The sequence below is a fragment of the Onychostruthus taczanowskii genome, unplaced genomic scaffold (genome assembly GCF_017590055.1).
Source record: "Onychostruthus taczanowskii isolate IOZ18803 unplaced genomic scaffold, ASM1759005v1 scaffold46, whole genome shotgun sequence".
Taxonomy (NCBI): Eukaryota; Metazoa; Chordata; class Aves; order Passeriformes; family Passeridae; genus Onychostruthus; species Onychostruthus taczanowskii.
Genome location: NW_024502125.1, coordinates 5,111,752 through 5,132,864, shown reverse-complemented (window position 1 = coordinate 5,132,864; position 21,113 = coordinate 5,111,752). Strand labels below are relative to the sequence as shown.

At 36.6% G+C, this 21,113-nt stretch overlaps 1 protein-coding gene across 2 annotated transcripts in view; it reads right to left on the bottom strand.

The window, feature by feature from the left end:
* Window positions 1–1,216: 1,216 nt before the first annotated feature.
* The window catches only part of ARSB (arylsulfatase B), a 62,555-nt gene continuing 42,658 nt past the window's right edge, over window positions 1,217–21,113 (bottom strand). For both annotated transcript variants that reach the window (XM_041414621.1, XM_041414622.1), the window contains 2 exons: window positions 2,555–2,683; window positions 1,217–2,008 (listed from right to left, as the gene is read on the bottom strand). In XM_041414621.1, the coding sequence (XP_041270555.1) occupies window positions 1,743–2,008; window positions 2,555–2,683 (395 nt within the window). In that variant the 3' untranslated portion in view covers window positions 1,217–1,742. The remainder of the gene's footprint in view (window positions 2,009–2,554; window positions 2,684–21,113) is intronic.

The window sequence follows — 21,113 nt, the reverse complement described above, 5'->3', positions numbered from 1 at the left end:
AGTCTGTTTGCTAACAATTAGCACAAGTCTTCCAAGAGAAAACTGGGAAGTTTTGCAAAATTTTAGTGCAATTTATATGAGCTGGTCCTGGAGCCAGGAAAAAGGCAATTAGATTCCTGCTTTGTGGAGATGATGACAGATTGAGCTCTGCATCCTGAGAACTTAGCCAAGGACACAGAGAAACAGTACCAGAACCCAGGGTCTGAGAGCTGGCAGGTTATCTTTCATCAATTTGATGACTAACTGGGAAATGTTGCTTGGCTTGGTTTCCTCATGGCTCAGAGCCCACTTCAGGATGAAAACAGACTCCACTGTGGTAATAAAGACTGGGTACTTACCAGGCAGGTAATAAAAGTAAGGTTTTGTTCATCACCAAATCACTGAGCAATTCTTGCAGAAAGGGGCCTTTGGAGGTCACTGGTTGCTCCTCACCAACTCTACCAAAACAGTCAACTTCAAATTTGATCCAGCTTCAGGGACAGAATTGTTGAGACTCTTCTCCAACCAAAGATTGAAGATCCCCAGGATTAGGGTTGCCATAGTCTCACACCTCCCCTGTTTAATTAAACTCAGGGTGTGATTTTTTTTCCTTTCCTTATATTGCATTGGAACTCCACATGTTCCCTATGTGCTTTTCATCTTTGTGCATCTCTGAGAAGAGTCCTGCTTCCTCTTCTCTATGCTCTCACATCAGGTAGCTGAACATAGCAACTTCCCTTTTTCTCACCACCATAAACTAACCCATTTCTTTATCCCTCCCCATGATCATATTCGTAGTTCTCCACTGAACTAATTCCAATAGGTTAATACCTTTCCTGCACAGGGAAGCTCAAAATGTGATGCTATGCTCTAGCACTGACAGAAGGGAATTAAGATGTCCCCTAGCTGCCGGCTACATTCTCACTTATATAGAACAACAACGGGTTGGTTTTCTTCACCTAGAGAGAAAATGGCAACTCTTGTCCTAATTATTGTCCAGAAAGATGCCTAGATGTTTTCCCCATGAAAATGCTTTCCATCTGGTCATGGCCCTGAATGCAATACTCCTGAATGCAGCTGTTCCACCCCAACTGGAGAACTCTGCAATAACTGAAATTCATGAAATCTTTATTCACACATTTTTTCAGCCTGTCAAGATCCTTCTACCTGACAGCCCTGCACTCCAGTTGATCCTCACTCTCTACTCTGGTTTGATACATTAAGAGTGAACAAGAAATAGAGATTTTGTTGTATTTATGAGGTTTTCTTTTTTACTCTTTCCATTTCTATATGGACGTACATGTTAAAGGCAAAAAATGTTATGCCTATACAGATATATAATAGCATTCAGCAGAATTTGTCATCCGGACAAACATGAAACCAGAATTCAGTATACTCCACAAGACTGATTAATTTTGGATGTCCCCGCTGCCATGATCCCTTACAAGGAATTCAGTTCTTTTCAATTTCTTTCAAGGAAGGAGGCAATGTTTTTCTCCTGCACTAGAAGTATATTCTAGACAAAGAATATTTTTAAAAAATTTACTAATATTTCACATATAATTGTTGGGAATGAGAGAGTGGGGAAAGACTGAAATAAGATTCCCAACAGATCAAGAATAAGAAATACTGAATTATTCAAAGATTAAGCTCACAGTTAGCAACAGCTCATTAAAGAAAGTACACAATTCATCACTAGGACTCTGAGTCCATAAGCCAGATTCTGCTACAGAGGTTTTTTGCAGTGTGCAAAGCTGTGTGCACTATACCCAAGGACCCCAAACCCCAGTTGCTGCTGGATCACAGGCAGGATCCTCATCAGGGTAGAACACAGGCACTGAACGTTTGTGATAATACTGAAGCCGTGAGAGTAGTTTTTCCACTATATGAGGGTATTTTTCAGACACATCATTTTTCTCTTCAGGGTCATGAACAATATCAAACAGCCAAAGTCTCTTTGTTGATGGATCAGATGACTGAATCTGTGACTCATTGTACAAAGACGGTGGAGGGAACCAATGACTGCAGCCTGCAGGAACAGGAACAGACCAAGGGTCAATTCTGAGATACAGAGCAGCAGTGTGGAGACACAGTTTTACTATAATTGATGAATTCACTAGATCTCTTGACAAGCCCCTGCAAAGCAATGGTTGCTGCAGACCTTAACTCTAGCCCCACACCAGAGTCTCTCTAAATAGGAGTCTCATTTTTGCAAAAAAACCACTGGACCACTGATATTCAAAATTCCATGTAACTTTATTTCATGTCAATTAATTAACTCAATGGCCCTTCTTCTTGGATTCTATGATCCTTATGGATCCCTTCCAACTTGAGATATTCTGTAACAGTTTTTTCCCTACAGTTTAAGTAAGTTGCAGACAAAATATTTGGAAAATGAAAAAAATACATAGTTTGGATTTTAGAAGTGCTCATTCCAGATCTTTGCTTGTGGTCAAAATCTAAGAAGCTAGCACAATTACTAAAAAAAATTAAAACATATGAAACAAAATTAAACTGTGTTTGTGGTGAGTGGAAGATAGGATACACTGTACAAAAAAATGAGTTATTTTGTTACCTGGATATCCAGTTAGTAACTTCCATTTTCCATGTCTTATTGCTGCATGTATGGATATATTGAAAAGTGCATCATCCCATGGAGAAGAATTGCTCTGTCGTAAAGATGTCCTCTTATCAATGCCAAGACCTTAATCAAACAATAAACTAAGTTAGGTGCATTGCATATTCATGAGGTTTTTTAGAACTCTGTTGGAAAACAAAGCAGTATCACCCATTTATTTTTCCCTAGTGGATAAATAATTTTTTGTATATAAATGCAAAGATCTGTGCTATGATTCAATGGATGTATTTAACTGTGAATTTGAACTGCTTTTTAAAAACATACCAGTGGAATGGTAAGTAAAATGTCACAGATAACTGGACTCAGCTGTGACATTTTGTACACAGATATTATTTTGCACACAGATAGTATATGTGTGTCTCATATACCTGTATTAAGAACGCTCAAAATTGGAATTGCTAAATTTGGTCATACAAGTGCCTGTATCTTTTTCCAGGTAGGAATGCAGGATCGAAAGATTTCCTGAAGTCAGTGCTACTACTGTTAATTCTCTTAGGTCGCTACAGGGAACAAGTCCCAGGTTCTGACCACAACAGAGAGCTGTTCCTTTGGGCTGAGCTGGCTGTGTCCACAAAAATCCACATCTGGTCAGCAAGCTTCTTCTTTGGCATATCTTCATACTGTCTTTGGAGGAACTGTGTATGATGTGGCCCCATATTCAGATACTATTGAAAACTGAAATGTCAACTATGCACACATTCCCTCTCAAAAGGAAACCTGAAGCTCCTTATAGGAGGGAGCTCAGGAAAAGTAATTAAAATGCATTGACTAGGGATGATTAGGAGAGCACTTTGTTATTGAAACCAACAGGGAGGAAGCAAGTCAGACTGACAGCCCAGGAGCATCCAAACCAACTTTGACATCAGCCTTCATAAATAAAATAGGCATTCAAGACATAACATCTAAAAATTTTTTATTAACTATCAGCTGATAGCAGTTTACCAATGACTACCAGAAGGCAACTTTAATCAGACCAGAAGACACCTTAGAAGATGGAGAGAAACCAGTGTTGATTTTCTAGCTTCTTTCCAAAAGAAATGGTTTTCAATCATTTAGGGAATCTGAAGGACTCTGCTGTCAGATTTTTGGATGAGAACCCAAGAGCATCCAAGGGTGATGTAAGAGCTAACAGGAAGCAGAACTAGGTATTTCTAAAAAGAGTAAATTCTACAGAACACAGTGGGGCAAATACACATGGAAAGAAGAACAGAAATTCGGGAAAATAAATGCTAGACATAAATTCTCCATTTTTTATGACGGACTTGCCGAGTTTTTATTTTCTTTCAGGACTGTACACTTTATTTTCTTTAATAAACAGATTTGTGCATACCCAAGTTCCTCATCTACATCAGACTTGTATAATGTTCCCAGATTACAAGGATATAGGATAAGGAATAAGGATATAAAAGAGGCTACTTTCTGGAGTATGCATACACAGACTGGGGAGGACTCAGCTCATCTTAGATCAAGAAGCACTGAAGCTGATCTAAAAAATAAAATAAACCTCAAACTCCTATGAAAACAAGTAAAAGCTCATAAGTAACTCCAGCAGAACCTCTTCTGAAAGATAAATCCTCACACAGCCATGTGATGTCCATAGAAAATATGAAACAGTTTAAAGATTAATTCTGCTTACTTTTCAACATCATTGTGTTATGTGTTATTCTGTTATTTGCTTTGCTACTCCCTCCTTGACTACTCCTCTTTGCCATCTACTTTCTTAAAGCATAATGAAAGACATTTGGTAGGTCAAAAAGAGAATCATGCTTTTTAAACCTTATGTCTCAAAACTACAATTTCAAGGCATGGTCTAAAGATAAAATTATGTGAACCTGCATTTCTGATTTTAAAGTTTAGCATGAAGAACACGCTTCTGCTTGCTGAGCTACACACAGTATATGTAGAACTACAACATTACAGAAGATAAACTATTTAAAACACCTCAAATAAATGGTATGAAAGACTGTATTTCTAGATATACTTTGCAAAACATCCTTAGAATGCCATATATTAGACTCAAAATAAGATTCAAGGAGATAAAATAGTTTTTAAACACTGATTTGGTCCAGGTAACAAAACTATACTCCTAAATGAAAAAAATGCTTTTACCAGAGAATGAAGTTGAAGTTATTTGGTGAAATACTATCTTTCACCAACATTTCTTAAAGAAAAATGCATAAATTCCCGCATGTTGAGCTGTTATAAACAGAACTCTGTCAGTTACGTTAATTCGCCCATTGCAAGCACTTGTTTTGTGCCAAAGAAATATCCAGTCTATTATTCAGGGAAGTGCATTGCTTTCCACACAGTACAAGTCAACTTTCACCAGACTTATTGGTCATGAAATAGTGACTGATGCTTGTTCAAATGCTCTCTTACAAGGACACTTACTACAAGACTGACAGTTTATTACATTACATAAGCACCAGATACAGAAGTATTACAAATAAAAATTTTGCTTGATATGAATTATTTTCTTCCCATCCTATGACTTGTAGCTTAAACTCAGATATTCCTCCTGTTTCATTTACCCATCTTCCTCCTTCTCTTCTCTTACAGGGATTCCTTTTCTGACTTTGCAGACTGAAAAAAATCATATTGGTTTTGTTTCCTTTTCAAGACAAAATGTTCAGTTCCATAGCATCTAAGCAGGTTTTTTCTGCATTTGTTCTATATTGTGGGGGAGTTTTTATTAATTTTTTCCATTATGGTTGACAGTAACAACAGCCCTGTGGACTAATTCAGTAGTCAAAGGACAGGTGCCTTTTATTAGGCTCTGTAATCAAGCCAGCCTTCCTAGGTCTGCATACTCTCCTTATAGATTTATATATTTAAAAAAGCAATGCTTTTGCTTGTGTAGAGGCTAAACACTTTACTTTTTTGCCATTGGACCAGTGTATCAGTGGCTAACGAAATAAGCCTTTGTTTTTACCTTGAAAGAAAGTCCCACAGCCTTTTCCATTAATTTTATTATTGTCAAACAGAAGCCACTGTTTCCTGAAGCTCAACTTTTGAGCCTCACCAGTAGCTATATTTCGTTTTTAAGTAGTCTCTTGGGAAATTATAAAATTTATATTAGCTGAGAAAACAGTGACCATTCATTCAGATATTTATTTTCAAATATTTTATGCTAAAATGAATTTTTCTGAAGATTTTACAGTTTTGGTTGGAGTCCGAGGTCACCAATTAGTATTCAAATAGTTTTTATATCTCTGTAATAAAAGCTAGGTCCCTCAGAAGACATTGCTCTTGGCAGGTGATTTTGAAGTTTATAACATAGTTCCAGAAATGCTTTGTATTGACAGTCTTAAAAATGGTTTCAGGATCAGATTTTTAAAGGAGTTGAGGTGGCCAACTCTTACTACCCACAAAAGTAAATACTTTAGAAGTCTGGCCCTTTGCTCCTTGCAGAAACTTCAGCTTAGCTCTTTTACTTTTGTTATCATACATTGTTTCTATACACATACGTATTTCAAATTAGGATGAAAAATCCTGTAATTTTCAATAGCTAATCTATGCCTTCAAGAAACTTGATTTTTTAAAAGACCAATGTCATTAACTCTGAAACATCTACAAAGATGCTCAGAAAGCATCAGTCAATATGTGGGCTACACTTGCAAAAATAATTGCCATTTTGATAATTTGAATATTCCATAGCATACTTTTCAGGCAGAATGTTGGAAAATTTACTACTGGATAAGTACATAAGTTATGTTCTGACTGTTGACCAGAGAATATCCCAGATTTTTTAGGAAAAGTGAACAATGTTTCAGTGTACTAAGTCTTGCTAATGCACAAATTTAAGTACAACAAAAGGGAAAGTAAAGAGTATTGGCAGGGAAAAGCCAATACTCCACATACAGAACAGCATGTGCTCTAAACTAGCTACTGCTACTGTTATTTAGGGAAGTGTTTGCCAAGTTTTAATGAACAAGTATGGTCCAGAGGCTGTCCAGAAAAACAATCCCAATAATAGAATGGGCAACAAATAGGAAATTACGCCACCACTGAGATCCTTCTTGTGCCCCACATGGTGCAGCATGCAGTTTTGGTTCCCACATTACAGACACAGAAAAGCCATGCAAGATACAAAGACTTGAGACAAGGAAGACTATAAAGCTATGGAACAACTTCCATGTGAAGAATGATTAAGTAAATAGGATTCTTTATCCTCAAAAATGGACAACTGACAAGAGAACGGACAGAGGTCTAAGAAATTGGCCAGGGGAACCTGAGAAGGAACAAGAAGTCCTTCCCAATAAGGGCATTGAATAAATTAAGATGTCATGTATTGAAAATAAATGATAGTATATATTCCTAATTACAAACCAAACTCAGGTGTGGAATTCCTTTACATGGAATGCTGTGGGTGGCAAAAGTTTATGCAGGTTGAGTAATAAAAGAATTCACAAAGTGGAAGAAAAATCCCTCAAGAATTATTACATCCAAAATCACAGCCTAAAGATTAAGAGCAGGCTGTGGGGGCCACACAAGAGAAGTGTATTTATGTGCTTGCCCTCATGTACTCTGTGCTACACAAATGCTACTCTCAGAACAATGGACAGATTTTTGGTGTGGTCTTACACAAGATGTGTTACCAAATCACTTTCAGTTCAGCAGAGGCAAATAAAAAATTAACAAAAGAAAGTGCTGTATCAAAGTACATTTATACAACTTTTATTATATTAATCCCTGTATGCACTGAACTGAAAAGGTCAAAATTTCCACAAAAACTAAGTTGAGAATTGTAGCACCATAGCATATCTCAAGTAGTAAAGGACTCGTGGTTCATAGACTCCAACTCTCTTCTCCTCACATGACTGCCCCAAACAAAACCACATAACCAAAACAATCGTGCAGATGCTCCACGATCTCTGACAGGCTGTGACACTCCCTGGGGACCCCGTTTCAGTGAAGAACCTTTCCATAATGGCCAGTGTGATCTTCTCCTGATGCAGTTTCATTCCATCTGCTCATGCCCTACCAGCAGGCACAGAGAGAGGGGATCAGCACCAGCCCCTCTGCTTTCTCACTTGAGGAAGCTGTAGGCTGCCCTGAGGTCACCCCTCAGCCTTCTCCAAGCTGAGCAAAACAACTGACCTCAGCCACTCATCCCAAGTCTTGTCCTTGAAGCCTTCCATCACCTTGGCTGCCCTCCTCCCTATGTCTATAAGATTCAGATTCAGGTTTGTTTTCACAAATCCATGAACACCATAAATAATTTCTAGCACATCCTCTAGTTTACTTAGAGTGCTATTCTTTACAGGAGGGGTAGAATAAAGCAATGGTAATATTAATTTGTACTAGCAATGACTTCCAATACACAGATTTGTATGTGCAGACAGGTCAGGAATTTCCTTAGGGCTGTTTTTTCACTTATACCAGCACATAAATCAAGAGGACAGTAATTGAAATAATGGATTTACATTGAAATCAGAATCTGACACCTACATTATTTCCTGCTTTATTCATACCATTTTAAACTTTAGAAAAGCCTCTACAATTTACAGAAATGTTACAAGATGACAGGTTTTGACATACTGAAGTGTGTCCCAAGACATGGTTACTAACAGAAGATTCAACATAAAACAGAAAAGATTATCCAAAACTTCTTACTTGGCCCAGCAATCTGTTCTTTCACTTCACTTCCTAAGCATAGGGAAGATCACAAAAAATGCTGCAATGTGCTTAGCCCTGTTTTATTCCTCCCCTCCTTTCATAAAAGCTCTCTGATCTCATTCAGTATCCCATGTGTACTCCTGATTTAAAACATCATTTATGTTAGAAGGGTAGCTCTTCCAGAAAAAAAAAAACCACTGTCTTCATACATATTTTTGCATACACTTACAGCAGCCTTCTGCTTAATTCATTAGTTCATCTATCCAGCTGGGCAATGATTTCTGGAGGTGGAAAATAGGAAGCAAAATATTTTCACATTTCTACCCCTCTGATCAATGTACGCTTGAGAATCAATCATCTGTTTCTTGGCTCATATAATCCTAGTTGCCTACCAGAAACTTATCTAAAATTAAAATATACTAATTTATCTGACTACCATGAAAACCACAAAAACGTCTGAAAATCCATTTATTTTTCTGTACAACTCAAAAACTTTTAAATTCTTCTTCTACTGCTGCAAACCAAAACAACTTCATGATCCTTTCATACCTGCAATGTTACACGGTAATAGAAGAAAAGAAGGGTCGATCCAGTTTTACTGCATTTTACAGCTTTAGATGCCTATCAGAAGCTCTCATCTTCCTGTGTGGAGACTATAAATCCACTTTGTTTATCTGTTTAAGTCTTATGATGTTTTCAACAGTTTCACTGATAATCTCTAAAATATTTAATATTCAATCAAGAGCAAATAATAGAAAAAAGTTTTCCTAATGCAACCAAAATCAAAAATAGCACAGACAACAGCAAAAAGCCACTGCAACACTTGGTAGAAAGGCTGGAAAATTCAGATCTGTAAGCTTCTTTGCAAGTATTTCCTATGATTCACTTAAATCCTTTGCTTTTTATTTTGCAAAGCAAATAGTCCACATACCATGTAACTGTTATTTGAAAAATGGTTAAGGGTAGTCCACACCCACACTGTGCAGATTTGCAAGCTAAAGAAAATAAAAGGTACAATCTGACCTGCTTTTTAAAGAAAGGCTTCCTCTTTAAGTTAATCTAAGAGACAAATTTTTGGAAACTTTAAATAGAATTAGTTTCATAAGAGTATACTCATTTAAACATTGATATCTAATTTTTAACTGTCAGAAGGAAGAAGATAAACTAAATGAAGTTTAAATCTTCAGCTGTGATTTAAAAGAAGGACTATACATATTCTATATCAATATTCATGGTATTTTGCTCATCTAATAAACATAGATCAATTACTCTTCTCATTCCTCTAGCTTTCCTTCTTTCATCCACTGAGACCAGCTCAAGCAATTGGTAGAAACTTAAAAGTATGGCAACATAAATAGACAGTACATCTAAAAATAAAATATTCTCCCTTCAGTGTGTGATTAAGATGATGAAAATGACTGACATTGAGAACAAGTTTTCTTGGCTGGTAAGAGATCAAAGAGTACACAGTTCTCCCTAACATGCCACTTAGCAAGGTCCTGACCACAAAATTTAAAAGTGCCCAAAATGCTTGAAGAATGCTGTATTTCTTTACACTGTGGTCTACAATACAAGCATGTGGGGAGGCAATGTTGGGTACTGAGGAACAATTTTGGAGAAAGACAAAGGAATGTTAGTTTATTATTTATTTGTGAGCCAGAGCCCTGACCAAAGAGCACTCTGAACAGCTAAGTGAATATCAGAGTGGCCATGCCTACTATTTTTCCAACATCCTACACAGTAACAGAAACATTCTTTTATAAGTAGCTGCATATAATCAGTGTCCTTTAAGGAAAACAGAAGCAAATGAAACTTCTACCGTTATTACTTCATCTGCAAAACAAGGATGTTAGAAGTTATCTACCTTTCTCAGTGTATTTCCTGAAGCAAAAAAATGAAAAATATCAGCATTCTCTGTAGTTAAACTTCTATTTCTGATAATATAATGCAGCAGCAGTATGATAAGGAAAATATAACCACAAAAAGCTCCAAGCTTAATTGTAACCTACTTGACAGAAAAGACTGAAAAGTCTGTATTAAGAAAAGCCACAAAACCCAGGGTGAATTAAGATTTTAGGTGGCTCCCACTCTTTGCAGTCCAACTAAAAAACACATCTGAACAAATAGTAAACAGGTGCTACTGCTTTGCAGGTGTAAAGCACATTAAAGAGCATTCAGCCCAAGTAGTAGTATTACCAGCATTTCCTGTGACACAAGAGTATGGACATATTACACTGGATGTCTCAATAGTTTGAAACCTTGCTGTTTGTAGTGTACCCTGCACAAAGAGATTCCCTATTAACTAAAATTTTTCTCTGTAATTCTCAAGATGTGTATTTCACTACAAATTTTGTCTGGAAAACAATAGGAAAAGAGAGAAAGATTCTCACGTGGATAGAAAAGCACCTAAAAAAAACACGAAACAAAACCAGTTTCAATTTCACACTGGAGAGGCCACCACTGGTTTCCTAAAGGAATTTGTGCTGGGACCTGTACCGTTGAACATATTCCAACTGACCTGGAAAAGTGAATGAACAGTGAGATGAGAGTGTCTGGGAATGATGACAAGTTATCTGAAGCTGGCTGTGAAGGATGACAGAAGGCCTGTATGAGGCTGAGCATTAATACAGTCAGTGATATTTACAAGAGATACAGGTAAAATGATGCATGTGTGAAAAAAAAAATGAAATTCATACAAACATACAAAATGATGGCCTTTGTGATTCTCATAACCGAGAGTGGAACCCTGGAATCACAACAGATTGAGCTGATGCTTTTTCAGAATTATGTCAGCATGTGTTGTACAAAAAAGAGAACTGAGTGAAAGGAATTATTAGAAAAGAACTTGTTAACAAAGCAAAAAGCCTCATGCAAATGGAAAACTGTAGTTTTGTTCTTCCCATCTCAAAAACAAGACTGAGAAAGTTCAGAAACCAGTTGCAAGGTTAGGTGGTATGTAATCCCTTGTGAATAAAACACCTCTGCTAGATGTACATTCTACTTAATTAAATTTGAATTTTCTATGGAACTCCAAGGGCCAGTTGTTTCTGCTCCCTCCCATCCTGTGTAAAATTGGCCAAATGCAATCATATAATCAAAACTTTATTGTTTTAAATGACAGGGGATATATAATTTGAATATTCAGGCCAAATACTTTGCATACTTTGAACTTACTATACAGTAAGTAGTATGAAATGAAATATCATGAAATATCCTGAGTGAAATCCCATGACCTAGGTAGTTTTTAGTATTTTTCAGGATAACTTCAGACTCTACCTGGCCTAACTAGACATCACCTACAATGCAGAGCAGCACTATTGCACACCATGTAGCCACAGAGAGAAAACCTCAAACATGCTGAAACTCTGAGTGAGACATAAATTCTTTACTTAGGAAATTCATTGTTTGCTTTGGCTAGAAATGGCCATGTTCCAACAGGACAACACTACATTTTCTGAAAAAAATAGTGCTGTTTTATTTTTTGAACCACACCAGAGATACTTCACAGGAAATCTTCATGTTATTCTATCACTTCTTAAAACCTTTTAATCACATCTCAGCTATCAGAACAGCTAGGACAGCTCTCTGAACTGCCAGTCCCCTGACATCCTTAACCCCAGATTATAAAGGTGATTAAAGAGATTGCATTTTATCAGTTAGCACAACTGTCACTCAGACAGCAATGCAACGAAGTCCTGCTTGTATTCAGAGACTCTTGGGGGGATCACTGCAAGCACTCATGTTTTCAGACTTATCTCTGCTAACAGAGGCTGAAGGAACACACAGAGAACTAGAGGTGTGACAAGAAGCAGCCGTCACGGGTTTTTGTCAGACACAGCCCCAGAGCAAGGGACATAGCCATTACAAGCCTGCACCACACAGCAGACAGCAAGAAACTACTGAACTCCAGAAACTAGTGCTTGCTGTGAGGCAGCTTCAGGGAATGAAGTGGCACTTATACATATGTTAAAAAAAAGATATTGTAAATAATTTAAAATGATTCAATCTTGTGCATACTGGCTATCAACTCACTGAAGACTCTCACCCTTAACAAACAGGCTTTCAAAAGATAGTGTCACCTGGCAATGGTAGGTCTCAAGGCAATAAATTAGATGCTCAAATTCTGCTGAGGTTATACTCTAAGACATTAAAAAAGTTTCCTTATTCTGTAAAATGTTTTTGTTAGAGAGAAGTGAATAACTCCATATATGTTGCAGAGTAGAACTCTGCTTAACAGCTGAACCAAACCATGCACACTACTTCCACTAGGACTTAAAACCAACAAGCAGTAACGAGTACTATTTCCATAGTAAGGTAATGTAAATGCCTCCCTGCCTCTTGTGATCTGATTAGTAGGCTGTAAAAACCACAGAGGAGATCCCCAGACAGAAGTCTGGGACTGGCAAACCAAAACCCACTTACATATGAAACCCAAACAGAAAGAGACTATTTTCTAGTATTTTCATCTTTAAAATCAACATACTATTTTAATAACCCAGAAAATTGCTATTGTATCCACCATCTTGTATGTATTGCCAGAAAAATGGTAATTGAATCATTCTCCTACTGCTTCCATTAAAATAAAAGCTTCTGTTCTTAGCTAAGTTATCTGATGTCATTATCAAGACTTAAAATTTTTATTTACATGTTGCCCAATAAAGAGAAAAAAGAAAACCCAAGCAGTTAAAAATATCACACATGATTACTTTCCTAACAACAGACAATGCAAACTCCTTATAATCATCTTACCCCATTTTTGTGCTACAATAGCAGAAGTGTAGGTAAAAAGAAAAAAAAATCAAGAACTTTCTTAAGTATTTCCAAATTCCACATAAAGATTACTCTCAGGACAGCAGTCTTCAGCCTCCTAGAAATCTCACCACATGCATACACTCAAATCCTGCACGATTGGCAGGCTTCCCGTGCCTTACTAATGCTCAGCTGTGGAACAGTGGGAAGTCAGTTAGATCTTCAAAAAATCTACCCAGAAACAAATGGGAACCTTTCCATTAATTTCACTGGGCTTTGGTTCAGACTGGTTAAGCATCAGCAGTAACAAACAAGGAATTTACCCTACCAACTCCTCTTAATCAAATAAATGAAGCTAAATTCCCCTTTATCCATACAGCTCAGTAGACACAATGTGTTTTCCACAAAACAGTCATATGAAAGGCTTCCCCATTTGCATTTACAACAATCACTTTTGGCAACAACACATACGCTTTAATCAACTCCTCAAATAAAAGTTATCTGAAATCAAAACAAAAGTGCCAATACATGATTTACCAATTCTCAAAAGAAAAAGTTTAAGAAAATAAGAACACACATTGCCATGAATTATACCAAAAGCTGAGCCTTATGGATGAACAGAAGAAAATGAATTCCAGAGTAATTTTCCCTGCTCCAAAACCCATGTCACCATGCTCTGAAGTTCTAGAAAATCAAAACAGTGTTTACTTAAACATAATTGCGTGCAGCACTGAAACAGCAGAATGAAGGCAGAATTCAGGTAACAGGTAACCAAACACTTGGTCCTTTTTATGAACATGGAGCCACACATGGGAACACAAAGTCAAGAAATGAGCTATGAACTATAACTTCACTGCAGTAAAACTCAGGAAGCCACCCAGTAACTCTTCTTTGTGGTCAGCACTGCTTCCCACAACCACATCTTCTGAACTTTCCTCCAACACCATTTTTCCAACTGTCCAATAGTTTCCTCCCTGAGGAAATTCCCAGGCCACACCAAAAGCACTAACCAACTGAGTTATTCTCTTTGTTACAAACAGTTTTGAAGAGCAACCTCCCATCTTCCAGGAGAGATTTCTCCCCAGCTCTGTGGAAGCCTCTGCTTTATATTTCACATCATGTAATAAATACAAATATTATTAATGACAACACAGACAATAAGTGATGGGATGTCCAGATGGGTTTGGGTTATTTTGATTTCCACTAACATCAAACTTGTACATAAAACTTTTAATTTATATATGAAAGTAAGGAAAGTTAGTGGGTACACCATTTGTAATAACTTCTCAACATTCTACTATGCTGTAAATCTTACTTCAATGATATATGTCTTCTTGAAGCATTCAAATGCAAAATATTCTGTAGGCACACTGTTGTTTTCATTTGCAAGTGATCTGGCCTACAGTTTGACCTGCAGACAGTCTACAAATACATTAAATCCCAGGTCTCCACATTACACCACAAAAGCCAGAATTGTACACACACACACCAAGAAAAAAAAAATCCAGATTTTCTTTGGTATTTCCCAGTTTTTAAGTACCTGGATCTGGGGAAAACAGAAAAGGTTGCAGGAAAGTTTAATCAGGGAACAAAAGAATAGAGAAATAGCTTTCAGACTACACCATTTCTAGTCAAGGCCACTTCAGCAATTAAAAAAATGGTCCCTGGTCCCATTTACATTGTTCATCTGCACACAGAACAAAAATAGTATGGATCTACAGACTGTGTCAGAAACGCCAATGGATTTTCATTCTGTTTTAATTTCTTTGCTTTATGTTTTTGATTAAGCACCAACACACTTCACTTGAACATGAGGGTTTTTTTTCCCTTCTAAATTTCAGGTAATAATATACTGAACATGATTGAAGTTTTTTATTATCTACCCTAGACCACAGTGATTACAACATCGAGAGCAGTGCAAGTACTACATTTTTCATTCCCACTTATGAATATTAAATCAAGTCTCTTACATACCCTGAAAATCTGGACTGTCTCTAATGTAGTGATATAATTTATTACTAAATATACTAAGTTCCCTAAAATCTTAAACCACTCAGATTAATCAACTTCTCACCTGCAAGATATGACTATATTTTCAAAGAAAATTTTATCGATAAATAAAAAAGCTAAAGGACAAAGGTTACAGTTAATATTTTTTACAGTTGGAAGATAAACTTGGACTTCATATATCTTTTATTTAAAAACATAAGGTTTTTTAAAATGCCACATTTGTTAACAACATGAAAACAAACACATGGCTGTTCTCCAAAAATTTATAACTTTCCATTTATAACTTTCTCTCTCCTATAGCTACAGAAGCAGAAAAACTCTTCAATGCAAGTAGAAAATAATTCCCCAAGCAAAATTCTCCCTTGACCATAAACAGAAAACTTTGCACTGTGTTTCACTTGGATGAACTATAAATTTGTTGGTGCTACACTGCAAGTTTAATTCTAGCATTTTATACAAGGGAAACTTCATGACAAGAATTACCTTTTGCTAGACTTGATTCTGTGGGGCAGCCTGCCACTAAGTTTTCATCAAGAAATGCACAAGACAAAGCAAACTCCAGAAGGAGTTTTAAGAATTTCTCCCTATTGCTTTGGCAAAGAGCATTCTGTTATCTTAGCATGAATACAATTCATATTCCTCCAGCAACTGATTCAGCTCATGAATTTGGCTCCAATCCAGCAGACAGCTCAGTCAACTGAAGTATAATCAGCTCTGGTTAAAAATGCCAGTCTCACTATGATCCCTTTGATACTCTGCAAATTATTGTAAGGCCTTTATTGATAACTGCTGAACTTCGGCAAATCTCAGCCAATGAACTGCAAAAAATGAAATTACAGTAACATTCACAAAAATGCAGCAATTGGTTTTAATTTTGTGATTATAATGGATACTGTTACAAACGTATAGACTGTTCTTTCTTAGGATATATTCTTTCATAGGATATATGATTTGAACCAGCTTCATTGTATTGTCTCTGAATTAACTCTTACTTACATGAGTAAAATCTTGGAAAGAGATGGAGAAACGGGCAGGAAAAAAAATGTTATGGATATTTATCTTAACATTCAATAAAGCCAAAATGTAGAACTTACTGAATTTAAAACTTACTGTATTTTCAAAAATATGTATAATCTAGACTCTTCATAAACATAGTGGAAAAGTTAAATATCAAAGCCCCAGCAGGTCATTTAGACTGTTTTAAAGAAAGTATATATAAGTGTATCTTGTTTGGGAACAGACTGTTTTTGTTTAGACACTGCTTGTTGTACATTAACAAAATTTAATCATTATATTAATTAGTGCTTTTTAGACTTTTGCCTTCTTATGAAGCATGAAAGACAAAAAAAATCTCATGGAAATCAAAGCTCAAAATTACAAGGTAGCTTTGAGTAGCACTGTTTAATTAAGTAACATTTTTCCTCTTCAGAATAAAAAACAAACACTATCAATGTGAGAGGAGAACAAGTTCTTCACTAGGCCTGCTGCAGTCAGTGGATTGCTGGTTTAGGTGACTGTCTATACCACAGCCGACAGAAAATTCTCATCACCAGAAAGAACGTCTTGCACATATTTTGAAAAGTCACGAGTCACCTTCTTCCATCTACACTTTTATGTCTTCACCCAGATAAAGTCAATTCATTTTTGCTTTTCTGCTCATTCTTCTAAAGTTGACAGTTTTTCCTTCATGTTTGTAGAGAATAAAATACTTATTCTACAGTGTTGTCTGAAAGACAGCTCATAGACAGTAGAAAGTGATTTTTCTATTTCAGTTATAGAAATACAATCTTTATATTGGTTTATCCCATTTATAAGGTGCATTTCTGAAGCTACACAAGTATTTGTAGCTCTAATGCCTTAATTAATGTGAAAGTTCATGAAAATATGCCAGAAGGAAGAACAATCTTGGTACAGCCACTTTGAAATGTAGATGGCTCTGTGAGTTTACAAGACCTTTGCATATAGGTACTTTGTACTAATTCCTCTTTTTTTGAACCATGATGTGTAGAACAATTACTTCACCTCAACAAGGAAACTCTGCAAATGTCAAGGGCTCTTCCAACCTACACTGTGACAATGAATTAACAAAGAAATAAAGGGCTTTGCTACTTCACCGAGGAAAGACATTTAGTGACCTTTTGCTGCTTTATGGCAATAATGAGTTTTCTACAAAACTCTGAGTCTGTCTGTTATTTTTATAAAATAAAAACATTTGAGGAATAGCCTTGACCTTAACCTTGGGAGAACAAACAGAATACTGATCGTAAGAAGAGGATGAGCCCTGAGACGCTGTAACTTCCTCACATCATGTTGACAAGGTGTAGAGCTGTGCTGCACACAAACTTGAACAGTGAAGCTCACCTATCTTAATTCACTTAGTTAAATGCTATGAAGATCTAGATCTAGTATTATTACTTCTAATGTCAGTTTTATCATAACAACATTTGATTCCAAAGGAAAGATTTATACTAGAATATCATATTCAGTCTCTTACCTTTCAAAATACATATTCTACTTAGTTTCAATAAGAGTACACATTTGAAGCATTCACCTTCTCTTTTAGAATATATTATTTCTTTTCAAAAATGCCACACCACACTAACAATTTGAGTTAAATCCAGATTCATCAAGGGCAGCAAAAAATCCCAGTGCACATCAGCTAGGCGAACCACTTATCCAGGTTACTACATTCTTAGACAACCACAGAATAAAAAAATTGAAGTTATTCTAAATAAGAGCAAACTTAATATTACAGCCTACAATGTTAAACATCACAAAAAGAGAGACAGAAAAAGGAAATGCTAAACTTTCAGTTCAAATGGGAAAATAAGGGAAGCAAAAACCAAAAGCTTACTTTTTCTAGGAAACAAATTTTTACTGATTGTACGGAACCTATGAATTATTGAAGATATGCCCTGTTGTGATGGCCTTATATGAGAAACACCCAAATCCCATCTGCATCACTGTAAGGATGCTGAAGATAAAGAGAACTGAACAGCAACTCTAGCAACCTATACTCTGTTAAAATTTTTTAGGTTTATTGCTCAGAGATATTTAATTTGGAAAATGTAATCTACCATTTACGTCAAGACTTGCATAAGAACATAAAATGTTCACATAATTATAGAATACAATGAAGCATAAAAAAGCAGTATAAGGGATTTCTGGATTCCTGTCATGATACTTGCATTACACACCTAATCAAGTGACCTAACATTTCTAAATTCTAAAAGAGCTTATCTACATCCCAGAGGAAACATGGGGATTCGTATTTATGAGGCTCACCAAACACGCAATCCTCTAGTATTAAATACTATAGGGATGGATGGTTCGTGCTGAGATGCAGATGGGCTAAGAGCCAAGGCAATGCAGAACCACAGCCCAAACTTCCTGACAGCAAGAGCTACACCCCAGAAACTCACACAGCTGACAGTTAAAAGAAAAACACCACTTATCTCTGATGTGAATGGCAGCAGAGGTAGCTGGAATAGCAGCCTCCTATTAAGGAGCGGAGCTGAGCTCTGCCCAAAATTGCCAGGTCAGCATAACGCACACTGCATGAAGCGGCTGAGGGATCCAGGGTCCGATGTCAGCAACTCCTGCCTTAGAAACTTCCAGGGGGTCATTGCAATTTATGAGTTTCTTGAAATGGGAAGATGACAGAGTCCAGAAGGTCAGCATGCACATGCAAAATTTTGCAGAAAAATGGTAATTTGGACAAGCAAAGAACATATCTGTGATTTTGTCCATTCTTGACCATTCTCCAGTTCCAGCTGCCACTACGTAAGCTCAATCAGCTGAGTATACAGGTCAATTTTCTGCAGAATTTTGACTTGAGAGTAGATTTTGGGTCTTAAGCCTGTCACAGACATGGAGGGTATTTATCCCATTCAACACCCACCCAGCACACTCATCCATGCATCTTCTGCTGCTAGTGATTAAACCCATTATGATAAATTTTTCCCCACTTGCTTTTTCTTTTTTTTTTCCCTTTTTGTTAAATAATTCTAAACAAGCTAGATCATCAGTAATAGAACTGGAGAAGAAGTAATTTCTGTCCTACAAACTCTCAGGAATCATCTTTTACCTAGGCAAAATTAGTAACAAATGGGACATAGAGGACCCAGGAGTGTCTACCCCTTAATTAAGATTAATCATTTTGGTATATGTATGCATATAATATATAATGCTACAGGCATTATAATGCAATTTTAATGTCTACAAATGACACATCAGTCCCAGAAGAGAAAAGATTTCTCTATTGTAATATATTATATGTTCGTTCTGCATATAGCAGATCTAGCCCTTTATAAGTAATAATTTATTTTGGCAATTAATAGTGCAATATATGAGGTAATGCCTTCTTTCAAATGTCAAGCAGAGCAATGTAAAAACTGATGAATTTTGCTCTAGGCAAATAAAGGTTTGGAGGAAAATCACAAAATGTTTTTACAAGTTTTCTGTCTTGGATGTCTCCCTCTGAATATATATCTTCTAAATAAATTGACTACAATTAGTAATCCACACTGTTATTACGCCTTTGAAGTTTTAGTTTATGGTTAAGTCTGGAATTTTAAATGAAGGTAAAAGTTTTTTCAGCCTAAGCCAAAGCCACCCAAAACATATTTATTTTGAATACATCTTTCAAATTTAAATAAATTCAAGTTCTTTTTGAAGAGAAGTGATGCTACACATCTCTTCTAGTCTACAAGATTTTGTGAAAGTCACAAATTTATTAATAAATTTAGCAAGTCAGATTAAAGCTAATAATGTGTGTACTGACAGATTCTGATTAACAACTCTGAATTAAAGGGTACAATTGCTTTCAGCATGTCATTTAGTTTTGATTCTCAAAATAAGATTGCCTTCTGTGGGATATAAAGTTTCAATGCTGCTTCAAGACAGGCCATCTAGCAATGACTGTGGTCAGAAATAAGTTTGGTTTAGCAGTTAGGGGAATTGAGACTTAAAACTAGTTGGTTTTTATTTAGCTGAATCACCAAAACTTGATGAAATGCCATAAGGCTGTTTAAAAGACAGGAGATCTTTCACAATGGAGGAGCTGATGTCATCCACACAGCTGCCAAACCATCAACAACTTGGCTATTTTTTTATTTTTAAGAACAAATTCACAAAAATGGGACAAAATAATTTTGCTTCTTTTCTCTTCAAATGTATGTAAATCCATTTTTTTAATGCAATTTTTAAGTTACTTTATGCATTTTATTTGTGTTTTCTTAACCTATACATAACAGAGAAAATGATACTCTCAACATAATTTCAGCTTTCTGTTTTTAATTTTCTTATTTTACTACTGAATCCTTAAAGCTATCAGAAAATGTGGATGTTCCAGACCCAGATCTGAAAGACAGTAGATTTTTCACAGCAAATTTACATAATTATAAACTCTCTAATAAACAACAAATCTACATTGAGATGAAGCAACTGAGACATATATTCATTACTTATGAAAACAATCAACAGTGTGATGAAGAAACAATCAGAAAGACAAAAGCCATGGCTTTTAGCAGGGAGGGAGAGGAACAATCACCTCTGAGGAGTGTGGGTCCAGCTCCATCTGCAGAGCTCACCAGACTGGTTTAGCACAGCAAGGCTCAGCCAGAAGATGTGGTTTTCCACTCCTTCCCTGTGGGGTTCTTGTTCCAGAAGCAGCCAGAGAGTACTAGGAGGGTTGCCTCTCCCTCTGCCTCCCCTCTTCCAACCACACACCCTCCTTGCCCCCACCTTGGGTTGCCACTGGCATCCATCAGCCCCTCCAATGTGCAGATTCAACCCACATGACAGAGGAAAACCAGGCTAGCAAGTTGGATCAGTTCACAGAAGTACCCAAGACTGCCAAAATGAATGCAAAATAAGCACTAAGAGCATGTGGCTGGGAAAGGGGAGGGGAGAAAGTAAAGTTCATCCCTAGCAGAAACCTGTTGGATGACTTTATCATGTATCATGAAACAGAAACCTCAGGGTTTAGTTTCAGAGCCAAAGGAATCAGTCTCACCTGTCTCCCAAAACTCCTCTTAGTCCCAGTCTTTGTGCCAAAATGAGCACTTGGCTATCCAGCTTATGGATGTTCCCAGATGGGGGGAAAAAAGGATTATTA